Below are 16,400 nucleotides of genomic sequence, written 5' to 3'. Positions count from 1 at the left end.
GACAGACAGACAGACAGACAGACAGACAGACAGACAGACAGACAGACAGATAGATAGATAGATAGATAGATAGATAGATAGATAGATAGATAGATAGATAGATAGATAGATAGATAGATAGATAGATAGATAGATAGATAGATATTATAAGGTATATTGTTTTATAATAAGTAGTAAACGTCTATCTAATACCATTTGAAATTTAAGCAGTATTTGAGTAATTGTAGTAGTATTTTTTGACTATTAATCTAGTTTTGTACAGGATTAGATCTTCACACAAGAGGCACTGAGTTTGCAAATATACTTTAGTAATAATAAGGAAAAATCTGAACAGAGTCAACAAAACATGTGGCTCTTTATACACTATTACTAAGTAGAGTAAAGCATTATACAAGATATCCTCATCTGCATTAGTGTGTGTGTGTGTGTGTGTGTGTGTGTGTGTAGTATAAGATTCTGGGTGTTTACTACTTTCTCTGTCCAGCTCTGTAGCCCAATATTGATCTGTAAAGTGAAACCTTGTGATATGAAGCCAGTGGACTTCACAAAGACTGGACTCACTCTCATCCTGCTAAGATCACTGTAGTAAATGATTCAAAACAAACAAGGAAATACAGCTTTGCACTGCAATAATGCAAATAATGCTTTGCTGTTTAGTTGAAATAACAGATGTGGTGCTGAAATGTGTGGGCTTGTGAGCTGCCATGAAAATAAATGCATTTTCTAGCATCCATTATCACAGTCTCACCACAAAGGTTCAAAACCAACAACCACTATTCATCATAGTAGCGATAAATTAGGTTTTCATGCATTTATGAATCATGTGATCACAAAAAATATTGTCCTCGGTGCTTATTGATTTCATCATTTAATGGCACAGCAGCATTTCAAACATGTAACTACCCTTATAGCAGAGATCAATAACTTTTCATTATTTTGAAAGCATATTCAATGGCTTTTTTGCATGATTTTCTGCATCATCTCTGGCTCTATTGCTACGTCAAAAACCACTCGAAGGTATGTCTTGGTTTGTTCTCCTAAAGTTTTTTGGCATCAAATAAGTATGTTTGCTTATACTTTCTCCAAATATCTACTAAATAATTCTGCACATCCTCAGTTGTGACCCAGATGTCAGACTGCAAGGCTGGAATCACACTGGAGAGGTGCTTTATAAAACAACCGAATCAGGCTGAAAAACACATTCATCCCTCTGTGAAATAACTCGCTCTGATACCCAAAATCTTTTAGTCAAAAGCCATTTAGGTTAGTGCCAAAAAGTGAAATTGCATTGCATGCTGCATGTGAACCAAAAACACTTAATTTTTTCTCCTGAGTCAAAGGCATGGGAATTCTTCTTGTTTTCTATTTGCCTTTAAAAAGGTGCTCTGCAGTTGATTTGGGGATAAAAATTCATACAAGTCTATTATTATGTGAATGAACAGTGTTCGAAATTAAAGGGAGTTCACCCAAAATGAAAATTCTGTCATCATTTACTCACCCTCAAGTTGTTCCAAACCTGTATGAGTTTCTTTCTTCTGCTGAACACAAAAGAAGATAATTTTGAAGAATGTGTGTGTGTGTGTGTAACCAAATGGTTGACAGTAGCCATTGACTTCCATAGTATGTGGAAGTTAAATACTGTTTAGTTACCAACATTATTCAAAATACCTTTAAAATATTCAAAAGTGTCTTTCTTATGTTGAACACAAAAGAAGATATTTTGAAGAATTTTGAAGAACCAAACAGCTGATGGTCCCCATTGACTTCCATAGTAGTTCTTTCTCTATGGAAGTCAATAGGGACCAACAACTGTTGCATATTTAAAAATATCTTCTTTCATGTTCAGCATAAGAAAGAAACTCATATCAATGATATGAGGGTGAGTAAATGATGACAACATTTCCATTTTGGGGTGAACAATCCCTTTAAGCAAAGCATGGAAACAATTAGCTATATTAAATCAATGTACCTTTATAGATGACCAGTTTAACAACAGAAACCTGCACAGATCTAATGCACTTTAACCACATTAGATACCTGAGACTTTAATGTATGGATGAGGGAGAGCTGTTGTGCCTCTGGCAGGTATGCTCAGCAGTTTCTGAACTCAGTGCAGCATGCCATGGGCTTTGGCATGAGTCCGCAGCGAAAGCTTCATAATGATCCCCTTGCTGCCATGTCTCCAGCTGCCTGACTAAGCAAATAACAAAGCAAATAACACGCACACACATTCAAAACTCAGATGGGGAATAATCTTTGTATTAAAATGTCCAGTATCGTAAGCGAGTGAATAAAAGTGTGACAAAGGCATGGCGCTAGATTACTGGTCATGTAGTAATGTCATGCTTAACATGCAGAGTGGGATTATTCCCAGGACTAAACTCGCTGCAAGAGTGGTATTGTTCCTCAGTGAGTGTTATGACTGGGTTTGCATTTATGTGTGTAGAGCAGGTTTTGTATTAACCCTGTAAAGCATGACATTTGAAATAATAGTAAGAAAAATCTATTTTTAATTTACAGTTTATTAAACCTTTACACAAAATCTTTGTATCTAAAAATTGTGTATATGTGTTTATTGTTGAGTATCATATTTGATGTATCAGGCTTTTATGGCTCATATAGTATAATGTAGGAGAATATGGAGCTCACATGAGGAGTAGAAAAAAAATCACCTCAATTTTATTCAGAGGCCCAAAATTAGAAAATATGCAAGTTGGTGCAGTTTGCTGATATTTATATGACCAAAAAGTAAGATGAAATTCTGAAAGCTTGTAGTCTAAATCAATGGGATCTTTATAATAGTATAGGAGACTTACATAAAATGCATTTAAATATCAGTTGTCAATCTATATCTTCCAATAATATGTTTCAGATGTTATTTAACAGCCTCATGTTTGATACTCACACTTTAAACATGATTTGCAATTCTGTGATATGATGACAGCAAAAACACACGTGTCCCAAGACCAGAAGGGGGACATTTTTATAATTATACTAAAAGGCCTTTGACTTGCTAAAAAAAAAAAAGTATAAACTATCAATCAGGCGACAGAAGTAGTGGATGATTTACATGTTTTGAGCAGAGTTTTCAACAATAATAATTTAGAGGCCTTAAACATGTGTGTCAAATATGAACTTTAGAATGAAGTTACAGAAGCTTTCTAAGCCCTTATTTATTATTTGACCTGTTTTTGTAGGTTAATATTGCTGACTTCTTACTTCACAGTAACATATAGAGGCATTCTGCATTGAATTTTTGTTGGGGGAGCATCAAAAGTGAAAAAGTGTGATAGAAATTAAGCAGACATTATACTAAATCTCTAATGACTGCTAGTTGAAATGCAGTTGCAAAGTTACTTAAGTTGGTTAAATGTTTAAAGTGGACTATCAAAATGAAGCGTTACTAAAAACAAGATGAAACACACAACCCGTTTAGCTTCTGCTAATTTAACTAGAAAAAATATATTGAGTGGAATCCATTGTGAACCGCCTGAATTGTGAAACTGACGTGTGAATGAAGCCAGGTGGCTGCAGGTTAAGGGGTGGAAAATAAGAGCGATTCCTAATTTTATACAAAAATGAGAGTTAGTTAATAATGCTAAAACATTATAAAGACAAACATATATATATATATTCTGTTTGGAATGATATATACTTATGAATCCATCTGAGCAAGATCAGGAGTATACTTTGAAAAAGTAGGGTTCATTCTCAGTAGATGCGTGTAGATTATCTGCACAATGCTGAAAAAAATACCCCCTGACCTCAATCTTAGTTGGTTGCACATCCTAATAAATAGCATTACTGTTTGTCACGCTTCGGATCCATTCGTAATTTATTCTGAACTGAATCCATGAAGTCTGACCTTTTCTGGACAGGTGACTGCTTGATTTAGTTGACCAATAAAACCAGCTGTGGGGTGGGTTAAGCGCTTGACTGGTTTGGGGGTAAAATCAAGGTCAACAAATTCACATCTGGAAGTGATAGGTGTTCACTGAAATCAGGCTAGTATTACGCTAGTCACATGATCTCAACATGCCCATCTTCACGAGGGGCAACCAACCATCCTTGCGTAGAATGAAATTGCTTTTTCTAGGCCACTGATGTCCATGTGAGATTACATATATAAGTACTATTCATATCTGTACAACAATTTTATTTATTTCTTTGATTTCTACAAATGCTCTCTGAAATAACAGCATTTCTAAAGTTACTTCAGTTCTGTAAGCCAAATGAGAATTTATAAGATCATTTTAATTTTTGAATAAACATAAAATGATTTTATTTAGCATTATAATTTTGTTTTTATGTATATATTTTTAATGTATTAATACAATTATTATTGTATACTACCTTAAATAACATCTGAGTTGATAAATCTGAATTAACTTCAACGTCTATTTTTAACTAAAATTATTTTTTTGTAGCTATAATTATGTCAAAGCTGCTTGTTTTTAATATTTTTTATTGTTTGTTGTTGTTGTTAAAGTAAACTGGTAAACAATCAGAAAAACAGTTTACAGTATTATATTAATAACAATAATAATATATTCCTTTGAATCATTTTATGTAATCCTGCATAATAATTACATGAAATCATAATCCTTGAAAGTGAGGCCTCCTGGGTCCTGAACGTATGGTTAAAGATGGTTATTTACTTCTGGTCATCTCACCATGGCAAGATTAAACACACACACATCACCGAATAACAGTTAATAATAGCGTCTGAATTCCTAGACCTTCAGAGTGTGTACTGAATTTGATGAAGAAATTAAGCCTTAATGAAGTATGCTTTCATTTACTTTGGTATTTTTAAACATAAAATGAAACTCACACAATGAAGTTCACAGTTTAGATTCATGAATTGAGATAATAATAGGGTGATTTTCATTTAATGTGTACAGTGTGCAAAAAACAGTACAGTGTGCAAAAAACTACTTATTACCAAAAACACTTACTTTTAAAGCCAGCCACCTGGCACACAGTTCTCACTTTTGTTTTTCAACTTATTAAACATGATGGCTCCATAGCTCCAGTGCCCTTAAAAACAATCCACCGGCACTGCACTACTTCTCAGCAGATGGCAACCAGGTGTTTTTGCATCTGAATACAGTCTATATACGGACATCCTACACAATTAATGTAGCCTACTGCTTTTTGCATAATATAGGCCTATAGGCTACTAGCCTATATTATGCATCTTTGTAATTGGGGTCTAATTTGAATATCCTCTCAGCTGCAGGTTAATTTCATTGTTCAGCAGTTTGTAGGCTATGTTATCTATGCTATCGTTTAACACATTCAAAAATGTATATGGTTTTGGAATTCTGATTACATTTTTTTACCTAACAATAACATATAAAAATAGTTTATGCTTGTTCGAACAAACTCAAGCACTTTCAGCACAATAATAAGCGGCAGTGAGCAGCCTTTAACGCATTTCTCGCCTCCATTTGGTACGACTGTAGCATCTGTGATATTATGTTACTAAGGGACACCCACTTAATGATATATGATTACTAAGCGCGCGCTCTCTCACAGACACACAAAACTAGCCAATCTTTTCAATTGTTCTCAGCGTTGAATAACAACGCCCTTGCAAATTAAGTTTGACTCAAATGATCTTCAATGGTGACTAATGCGACAGTAAGCAAGAGTTCCTCAAAGAAAGAGAATGAATTCACAGAGCTGCAGTGCTCTTCAGTCACACATACATCGCGTGAATAACCGCAATATATGGTTTATAGAAATAGATTAATCGTTGAAATACAGTCTGCTGCAGACAGACGGATGTGCATTAATTACATGGGTCACGAGTCGATAATCACTGCCGCTTTCTCTCTCAAACACACGCTTCAGTGTTGAAACGAGCTGACAGTCACCGGAATTCCTCTCAGTCTTCCGTTAACAGATGACGGATGGAGTCTCTCTTAGCGGCGGTTGTCATAATAACTCCAGCTGCGGCAGACGTGATGTGACTGATACGGGTTCTTCGTTCTGCACGGCCGCGCTTTTCTCTCTCATCTTTCCTCTCCTCTTCAGCTTTGCGTCGTTACTAGCAGAGCTGCGCCGTGGCTTGGCCGCAGGGGAGGCATCAGAGAGAAGAGAAGCGCTGGGGAAAACGAGTCGCCTCGTCGTACAGGATCATGTGCTCGCCTGCTATTGCTCCTTATGCAGCACCTGCAACAGCTTTATAGGCTACACTGAGCACAGCTCTCATTGTCCATGCATTCTGCAGATTTCCTGGACATATTTGATGAACTGATCTTAGGCGACGATTAAAATGCACCAAAGGAAAAGAAAGAAATGGGAAAAGAATGTGTTTTGGAAGTCAGTTAATGCATGAGTGGGAATTTGTTGCAGTAATGAAACTAGGGAATGTTTTAGACTGGATATCATTAGCAGTGAGTCCTCAAGCAATGATTGTTGATAATACTGGGAATCCCAGTGGAGGTTTGTAAAATGAGAATATAGAAAGCATATTACCATTTTAATTGATTTCTTTAAGGTCTGGCTAGGTTCAAAGAAAAGGATCCTGTATTTATCTAAAAATGCAGTCATATAGACTTCATGCTCCATTCACTTACTTTCCAATGCAGAAGAGCGGAAAAGTGCATGTGAAGCTTCATCTTTCACTGTAGTGAATTTTGAGCAACAAAGAATGTAAACATCCTGCAAGAGTAGCCTAGTCTTTAACAAGCTGAAACGAGCGCATGTCACACATCTGTTCATCAATTTGCACTGGCTACCAATTGCCGCTCACATAAAATTCAAGGTATTGAAGTTTGCCCACAAAACAACCCCTGGCTCTGCACCCCTTTACCTAAATTCACTACTACTACAAGACTTAAGTGCCCTCCAGAAGCTTGCGTTCCAGGCGCGGAGCTGTGGGTGGGCCTGGACGGGCCTGGGCCCGCCCACATTGACAGCTGGCCCGCCTAATCAGAAATAAAAAAATAAAATAAAATACTACTCTGTATTGTTAAACATGGATACTACTTTATGTGGTGTATTTCATCTAGAACATGTTATGTTAAAAACAGTTAAATTATAAGCAAGCCTGATAACTTTAAAATTTAAGTGTGTTGGTGATGTGTTTTCATTGGTCAATGCAACATCAACGTAGCACGCTCTATTGTAATCTGGCGCGAACCATCTATGACGCGAACAACCAATGGTTATAACGTTTGCTAGAAGTTTACGGTATCTTGATTTTTCTTAGTATGGCCAAACAAGTTACTCTCACTCATTTTTTTACCATTATAAAGCAGTTTGTATGTTTCATTGTGTTACAGTATGGTTCTAATGAGAAAAGTATTCCCATATGATCACTTTGAGAACTTTTCTTGCAAGCACCCTGAACTAGACAAGTGGAAAACGTATTTTGAATAACACCACGTTATAACCTTAATTTTTTTTTTCGTTTTGAATTATTTTGTTTAAAGACATTTCAAGCTTTGTGCATTTGATGTATTTCTCATGTCTGTGTGAGGCACTGAGTTTCCTTAAGTTAGGATGAGATGCGCTCCAGTTAACCTGCAGTGCAAGTGACCACGCGGGCGCCTCCATGATTATATTGTCTGGTATATTTGCTTCTTATTCATTAAATCCAGGCAATTAGTTGATGAAAAATTGATTAAAATTAAGATACAATTTATACAAAACGAAATTCACTTTAAAGAAAGTCTTTCTACAAAACATGAAGTGGTCATAATCATGTCTGACCATGTCATATTGCGCCTCTTATAATGCTGTTCAGTGTTCACTTTTCATAACCAAAATAGATTAAATAAATAAAAACATATATTATAATATTGAACATATATATGAACCTAAATACGTTTTCTTTAATGGCTACAGCACCTAGTAAGGTCAGAGGACTCAAGGTTTCAGCGTTTCCCGAAACCTTCTTATTTAGGCTACACTTTTTTTTTTTTTACTGAAATGCTGGAAAGTATTTACAAGAACAATATTTCATCGCAGCTTCACCACAACAAACAAAAAATGTGAACTAGAAGATTAAAGCACGTAAAAAATTTAAATGGTTATTGTGGCAGCAATATATGATACAATTTTAAAATATGTAGGCTAGGCTATCCTAATACATGCAATTTCAACTATTTCTGAAGTGATTATTTTATAAAGAACACCGCTTTCTCACATAACGCAGTGAAGCAGCCCGTGCATCAGAGAATAATTGATTCTGGAGCCGTGGAATCGATATCAACCAATTCAGCACTATCACCACGGACAGCACCTGGTAGAGTCGCACGTAAGAAGGTATATCTTAAGCAGCTTTCTAACGTATTGTTCGGGGAACACGCCTAGAAATGGTATGCCTTTAAGTTATACCTTAAGGGGCCGCTCACATATCGCGTCTTTTGCGCGCTCAAGTTCGTTATTTCAAATGGAGACGCGCGGTATGCGCGCTCATAATGGAAGCGACGCGGTCGCGGTGAGACACGCTCGTTTTTTCCATAAAAACATCTCGGCTGCGTCCGAAATCGCATACTTCCCTACTATATAGTATGCGAAAAACAGTATGCGAGGCGAGTAGTATGTCCGAATTCATAGTATTCGAAAAACAGTAGGCGAGAATTACCCGGATGACCTACTACTTCCGCCCGAATTCTGTAGTAGGCATACGATGGACACTTTACTATCCCATGAGGCCACGGGAGAGGCGTCATATTCGAAAAATGGCGGAAAGCGGCGACGCGGCTGTTTTCAAGTGCAAGTACCTCAAGGGAAAACGTTGTCATTGTGGTTAAATTGCACTTGTTTAAAATAATCAAAGTAAACGGCTGACTTATGAAAGTTTAACCGTTGTAAATCGATGAGATGACTTCATGAACATGGCGGATGTAGTATGTCCGAATTCTATTCATACTACCCTCATTCATACTATATAGAACGTACTTTTTTAACGGTCGAGAAGTACGTTTGAATTCAAATGTAGTACCTACACAAGTAGTATGCGATTTCGGACGCAGCCCTCAACTTTTCAGAATGCCGCAAGCGCATCGCAGGTCATGTGACAAGAACCAACCAATCAGCTTCCTCACCTTTTCCGTTACTTTGAAACCTCAGCAGCGTTTTTGAAGTATGGGGTGCACCCAAACACTGCGGCGTTTACTTTTCTTAGTAAATAAATCTGGTAACAGAGTTACAGCAAGTGTTTTTCGGTGTTGGAAATCCATTGCTGAAATTTCCTTGTTGTAACGGAGAGCGCAGCTGATGGTTGCTTAGCAACCAACGACAGACGCCTCTGCAGCGCAACCGCCCGAGCGCTTTGGAAAAAAAGAGAAAGCGGCGCGCCTAGCGTTTTCCACGCGTTTTTAGGCGCGATATGTGAATGGCCCCTAAGAGTCTTCGTAGCGCGCTAATAGACAACGTTATCGGGAAACCCAGCCTTGATTTCGGAACACCAGGCCCACCTCGACTTAATCCAGGCCCACCCATCTGTCACATTCTGCATCCGCCACTGTTGCGTTCTGCAAGTGAACGCCACATTATAGTGCCATGCCATCCCAAACAGGCACAAAATCAGTTCCACAGACTTCTACCTTAACTGTCCCTCCTGGTGGAATGACAGCTAAAGACACATCTCTTCCATCTACACTTGACCCTTTAACACTAGCAATTCTCTATTCAATCTACTTTTCTTCTTATTAAATATCAAAACTTGACCCTCTAACACTAGCACTCTATTCTGTTTCTCTTCTATGTACTTGTTTTTTTATTTAATATAAAAAATACTTGACCCTAACACTAGCACTCCCTATTAGTTCTGCTTATTTTCTTTTTATTTATTAAAAGATAGCGTCTTCTATTCTTTTTCTATTATATGTATTTGCTTTCTTTTTATTGATTGTTAAAAAGTCAGTATTTAGTGCAAGTGCACGTTAAGCAAAGTTGATTCACTTACATTTCACTCAGTTTTGTGTTGATTGTAAATGGACACTGTGCATTTCATCCCATTATATCACACCAAGAAACAAACTTGATGAGAGTGTCGCACAAATCATTTTTTATTTTATTAATTTCTTTTTTAAACCTATTTCTGTTTATGCTCATGAAACAAGAATTTACCAATATCAAATGATTGTCAAATGGCCATATAAGACTTATTATACCTAAACTTCGAAGATGATACGTCCATGGTAGGTCAGTTCCTCTAGATCACCTAAGCCTCATGCTCCTTGCCTTGATCTTGAAATGGCTGAAACAAAACGACATTCATTAGTTCTTCTCCTATTAGCTCTAAAAACCTGTAGGGAGACTGATGAAATTCTTATGTTTTTGTGTAATAAGAACAATACAGTAAGTGTATGACTGCCTGGAGAAGAAACGGATTCAGTCTGCTCATGTTTTTGTCAAATCCTTTTAATTGCAAGAGAAATGTTTGCTGACAAGATAATTTGTCCATTTGAGCTGACCACACACAGCAGCTTTATTAAAAGCATGTCTTTACAAAGAAGTTGCCAAGGGTGATAATCTCTATGATTACATGACAACAGCATACTAAAAAAAAAGGGGTGGGCGGGGGTCTTTCCTTGGTATTTCTGAATTGCAAGTACAAATGGCAACAATGTCAAAACAATCCCCGTTCACACAGATTCGCGAAAAACAACTATAACGCTGTTACTCATGCCAGGCCAGTAGTAGGCGATTTCACAAATTCATATTTTTGTAGTTCACACTGAGACAATAATGGTATCATTTTCAAAACTTTCAAAAATTAGCATTTTCAGGCCCCCAAAAATCTGTTGGCATGTAAATGAATGGCCAAAAACACACAAAAAGTTGTGTAAACCACTAATACTAACTAAGTATTACCTTGTATCATTCTGGATTGTTTGTGCTGAATGAAATGAATTTGCTTTCCAGTTTTCAGTTCAATATAGCAGAAGGGTGGCTTACTTTTACTTTTATAAATATAGAAACTTTTAACCTGGTTATTGATGAAATGTGGAAAAAAGATCTTATAGTCTTACATTGTAGGATGGATCACCTAGCAACCACTCAAAACACCCTAACAACCACTCAGACTGCCTAACCAACCACCACTCACATTTCCTTCAGAAAATGATTATGACTAGCTGAATAAGTGCCGAGCTTTTGAGGGTTCATTTCCATGATTTAATGGAAAAAGATGGAATTTGATGGAAGAGATTGAATGCTTTCAACTGTTTATGGTGGCCATACAAATAAAATAGAGTGGAGACACGTTTATCTGCAGTATTTATGTGATTGTATAATTTGCACCTTTGTTATCCTGTTTCAGGATTCTACATCCAGCACAGACATTCAGTAAAGCAGCTTACTAAAATATATTTTGTGCCAGGAAACCTGAAAATTGCTCAGCAAGCTGGAAGTTCCAACTCTGTTTGGCATGATTTTAAAAAATCTAACACGGAAGCTTAGACGGATTTACAAAACCTCAACCTGAACGCCAAAACAATGTTTCTTGCAACCCATGAACGTGATCATGGAGGCAATGTACTACAAATACACGGCAATATGGTTGATATTATTGTGCACAATTCAAATCCCAGTTTGCAATGTTCACAAATACAAAAGCAGTGAATGCCGAGTGAAACTATGAGGTTTGCAGTTACTTTTGTTTAGTCTTTATCCAGTTAGCTGAGCTTTAGAGCCAAACAGACAGTGTGTGTGTGTGTGTGTATGTGTGTGTGTGTGCGTGTATGATGTGTTAATCTTGGCTAAATGAATCCCAAAGGTGTGTTACTATGTGTGTGTACGTATGCTTGTATTGTTATCTAGGGCACACACTGCCTTAGGCACCTTAAGATTTACGTCAGGGAAATATGTTTTATCTGGAGGAGGTGATTAATTCAGTGGACAGGTGGAAGGTCAAAGGTCAAAAGTGAAGGAGGAACTAGAAAATCACAGTCGCTGTGTAATGAGGAAGAGATGAATGAGGATTAAGTGCTGAGAGGAGAAGAAAGAGCTACTACAGATAGCCCTGCAGAGCAAACAGGCTCATACTGAATATTAATGCTTATTTCTGTGTTTTTTGTGAATAATAAACAGTCATCCAGACTGTATGTACCATACACTGTAAAACTTTACTGTAAATTTACAGGCATTTTCTAACAGTATTATACTGTATTTTTATAAAACAGTAGCATTCTGTATATTTTACAGAATGTCTGTAAATATACAGAAATTTTCTGTTTTCAGCCCGCTAAATTTGTAATACAGTACCATACTGTAAACGCATTGCATTGTGGGATATATTATTATATAGATATTATATAGATATTATATAGATATTATATATATTATATAGATATTATTTCGCGCTCAATTCAAATGTGATGTGATCTCCAAAGAAGAAGAAATGTGAACAGTGTATTACAGGCAAACTAGATTCGTCAGCGGGAATTAATTGAACAAAATAATTATTCGCGTTATTAAGATAAGCCAGTGGTTTGTGAATCTGTGCGTAGATAAGCTTTGTGAGCTTCGTTTCGCGTTTCAAGCGTTAGTGCCTGTGACGCAGCAAACAATGGATGACGCTGCCTGAGCAGACGCGGAGATAATTTGTCATCTGAATCATCTAACCTGTGCCTGAGATGATGCTAATCGACTGGAGCATGAGAAGATGGATTAATGTTCGACTAAGTATCGATACGGTAAGCTTGTCTTTTTTTCATTCACATTTCTACATTGTTTCCACGCATGGTTTGATTTTGGGAACGTTAAACTTAACTTAAATCCCGAGTTAGCAATTCACTTGGGTAAAATTGGTTTTATATTCGCACATTCACAACATTCACATATTTCCGCGTTCAATAACTTTCTAATTATTTGTGCAATAAAGTTATTTTGGCGGACTAAGCCAGAGCGCGCACACACACGTCACACACCGGATGCGTGCGCGCACTCAGATCACTTGGACATGGTTGTGTACAAGAGGTAAAAAACTGTATAAATACTGTTCATTTTCTCACACAAACCGCTCGTTTCGTGTCTTAGGCCATTAATGTGTAGTTACGATGGGGAATTGTTTAATTTGGATTTCTCTGTGCATGTTCTTTTTCCCTCTTATAGAGACAGTGACCTATACCTGCCATTATATGACTGACAAGCTAGAACGATTTGACCTAAACATATCAAAATTGGATCTACTAAAGAAAAAAAGACACCTACATCTTGGATGCCCTTGGGGTAAGCTGATAGATACCAAATTTTAATTTCAAAGTGAACTATCCCTTTTAAGATGTTTATGCACACCTTCCTTTAATCCAACAATCAAAAACAACTTAAATAGCAAATAAGACACACATTCACATGACCTGCTTCTGATTATTATTTTTTTATTATTATTATTTTTCAGGCTGAACAATCTGATGAAGATCCGGTGCTAATGTAAGTGCTTCCCATTTGTAGTCCATGTTAAAAAATGTCAGTTCTATGATCGTGCTTTTTAATGTGTTATAATTTTGCCAGCACATGAAAATCCATAGTCATGTTCCTAATGCTTATTTCAAAAGTAGTATTCCTGATTGCTTCCATGTCTTCCATGGTCCTACAGCTGCTCCCACACTTGCAGAAATTAGATGGCCTTACCCTTCAAGCAGATGTAAGTAGAGATTACTTAAAGCATGTTGCAAATAAATGTGATTTGTTATGTCTTGGTTCTGTTAGTGATGGTTGTGCTGTCTTCTTAAAAATTGTTTCAGGTATTCACCACTCAATCTGATGTCCAGCAGTCTCTACATTTGCCAGAGAACACAACCTATAATTCTTGGTAAGTAAACAGTAAAGGTTTAGTACCTAAAATGAACATCAAGTCATCATTAACGCTATGGAAGCGTATGGGTAGCAAAATTCAGTTTGAAATAATTTCAAATTCAGTTAGTAATATGCAAAATGGCAATGCATTTCTGTATTTTAATTGACATTTTACCCTAAATGTGCAAAGTTTAGTGCAAAATGAAAATGGAAATTCAGTTATATAATTTACATATGATATTTTCTACAATTGTGCATCCTGTTGCCAAGCCCTGCCTTGATGTAGCCTAAAGATTGACAGGTCGGGGGTGTGTTGCATTTTCAAATACATTTCGAATGCATTTTCAAATCCACATTGACTTTATATTCATCATGGGGTATTAAATGAAAATGCAATTGAAACGTCTTATATATGAGTGTCAATGCATTTAAGAAAAATAAAAGATATTTTAAATTACAATTTTTCTACCTTTTTACTGCACCTTTGGATCAGAATGCATTCTGAAATTACAATTATCATGTGGTATTATGATGTAAAAACAGTTTTTGCTTGGACATGTTAAACATCTAATCAATTTGGGTAATACATTTTAATTTCCATTTTGCAACTTATAAAGCATTAAAATATGTTTTTAATTTGTGTATTAAAACTAGTGTAGGAAATGGCAAATGTAAATTTTATAATTTAAATAAAATTTATGTGATATACAATAAAATACATATGTGCACTAAATATTGCACATGTATAAGAAAATGTAAATTGAAATATATCACCATTTTACGTATTGCATTTCAATTGAATTTTGCTACCCATATGCTTCCATGCACCCTGGTGTTGTTCTAATGCCCTATGACCTTCTTTGTTTTTTGGACCACTAAAGGAGAATAATACAAAATAAATAAAAAAAAGCCTGCTCACGCTTGTCCATATAATGGCAGTGATAGTGACCAGCATCAAGATACAATAGTATCACAGAATGTTCACATGCAACATGTCATGTATTCTAAGTGTTCTGAGGGAATGCAATATTGTTTAATGAAAATCCTGACACTGACATTGGTCTTTTGTGCTCGACTGTGCATTCATGAGATACTATTATTATGCAGTTCACAGCTATAGTTGTGAACCCTGTAAATGGGATTTCCCTGCACATATTTCAGATTTAGTTTAATAGTTATGTTGAGTTGAACTATGTATAGACAACTAAACAGAACTGCAATGGAACCCACAATAGTTTATTTGAAGTATTTTCTTTCTTTTTTTATTTTCAGGTCAATCTCTAAGCAACCAGCGGTAAATGTTGAGCAGCCCAACTTTGTCTCTGGCCTTGCAGTGCTGTTTGTATTATTGTATGATTTCAACCTCCAGTATCAGGAAGAGGTGGCATGCACCCTTGCGACTGAGGTTAGCATATTTGCCATTGATATATATATGATAGAGTGAATTGTCACTAACTTGTTTTGACAGTATTTGTAAAGTACTTAAGTATATTTTAACAAATATTTTATACAGTTGATTAAAGAGCTGAATGACATATTGCATATTTAACATTATCATGTAGTCATGTAATCACATCGTAAGTGTTGCAATTCTCTGTGCTGTCTCAAAGAACTCACTTCTGTGAGATGCTGTGTGTGTATGTGTGTATTAGATATATATATTAGACATATACATAATGTTCACTTTTTTTCTTTTCTGTCTTTTAGATGCTTTCTCGACATCAGCCCTGCATGTGCATCAAAAACCAAGAAAGGAAAAGTGACTTACAAGAAGACTGGACATGTTGTGTAAAAGAACAGTACTGTAAACCCACAGGTTTCCTCTCTTCTGAAAGACTTATAAAAAAATATATTTCTGAAAAACCTTTCCATTCTTTAAAAGTAAATAAGATTACTGTATTTTGAATTACTTGCTAATTGTTAATTGCATTTTACATGTTTTATATTTAAAAGAAAAAGGAAAAAAAAAACTACAGCTGGCATTTCAGCCAGTAAATTCATATAAGGCAATTGCCTGGTCTTTTCTTCAAAATAAATAAAATGTTTTAAAACTCAGAAAATATTATTTTCTCTATTTTTTTGGGAATACTGTTATGAAAAAGTATATTTTTAATTTTGTAAATCCAAGAGTACTGAAATAAAAGCAGGATTTACAGTATTCCCTGTAAAGAGCACAGTGTAATACTGTAAAAAAAAGTTATATAACTGTATAATACTGTATTTCGTAAATACAGTACAGAACTGTAAATGTTGTGTACAGTAGTAGTACTGTAAAAATACAGTGTGGCTGGCAACCCAGCTGCCAGTATTATACTGTAAATTTACAACGAAAAGTTTTACAGTGTAGGAATTTAGTTGTTTTTCGTCAGACATTTTGGTCTTAAAACAATGGAACAAAAAGTGGTTGAATCATCTATCTGGTTCAGTGTAGGTTAGCTAGCTGAGTTCCTTTCAAGGTCATTAAGGGTGTTTGCCAGCTGGATGATGAGAGCCACATTCACAGCTTTAACTCAATTGGCTGCTGTTTTCTAGGATGCTGAGAGAATGGATTAGATGCTGCAGTACCTTATTATCATTTCTTCAACTTTAATGACATTTAATAATAATTCCCAATGATTATCAAATCAGTCATAAGG

The 16,400-nt window shown here is 36.0% G+C and overlaps 2 protein-coding genes across 8 annotated transcripts in view; both read left to right on the top strand.

The window, feature by feature from the left end:
* The window catches only part of LOC306877753 (protein FAM131B-like), a 57,243-nt gene that overhangs the window by 4,766 nt on the left and 36,077 nt on the right, over positions 1-16,400 (top strand). The window lies entirely within an intron of this gene.
* Positions 13,353-16,317, top strand: LOC306878014 (uncharacterized protein; the record flags this gene model as incomplete). Its single annotated transcript, XM_079430093.1, has 5 exons — positions 13,353-13,612; positions 13,713-13,780; positions 15,037-15,169; positions 15,472-15,552; positions 16,297-16,317. The coding sequence occupies exons 1-5, from the start codon at positions 13,499-13,501 to the stop codon at positions 16,315-16,317; spliced, it is 417 nt and encodes a 138-aa protein (XP_079286219.1). The 5' UTR covers positions 13,353-13,498.

The sequence above is a fragment of the Barbus barbus genome, assembly GCF_936440315.1.
Source record: "Barbus barbus genome assembly, chromosome: 12".
Classification (NCBI taxonomy): Eukaryota; Metazoa; Chordata; class Actinopteri; order Cypriniformes; family Cyprinidae; genus Barbus; species Barbus barbus.
This window is presented reverse-complemented; position numbering and strand designations above follow the sequence as displayed.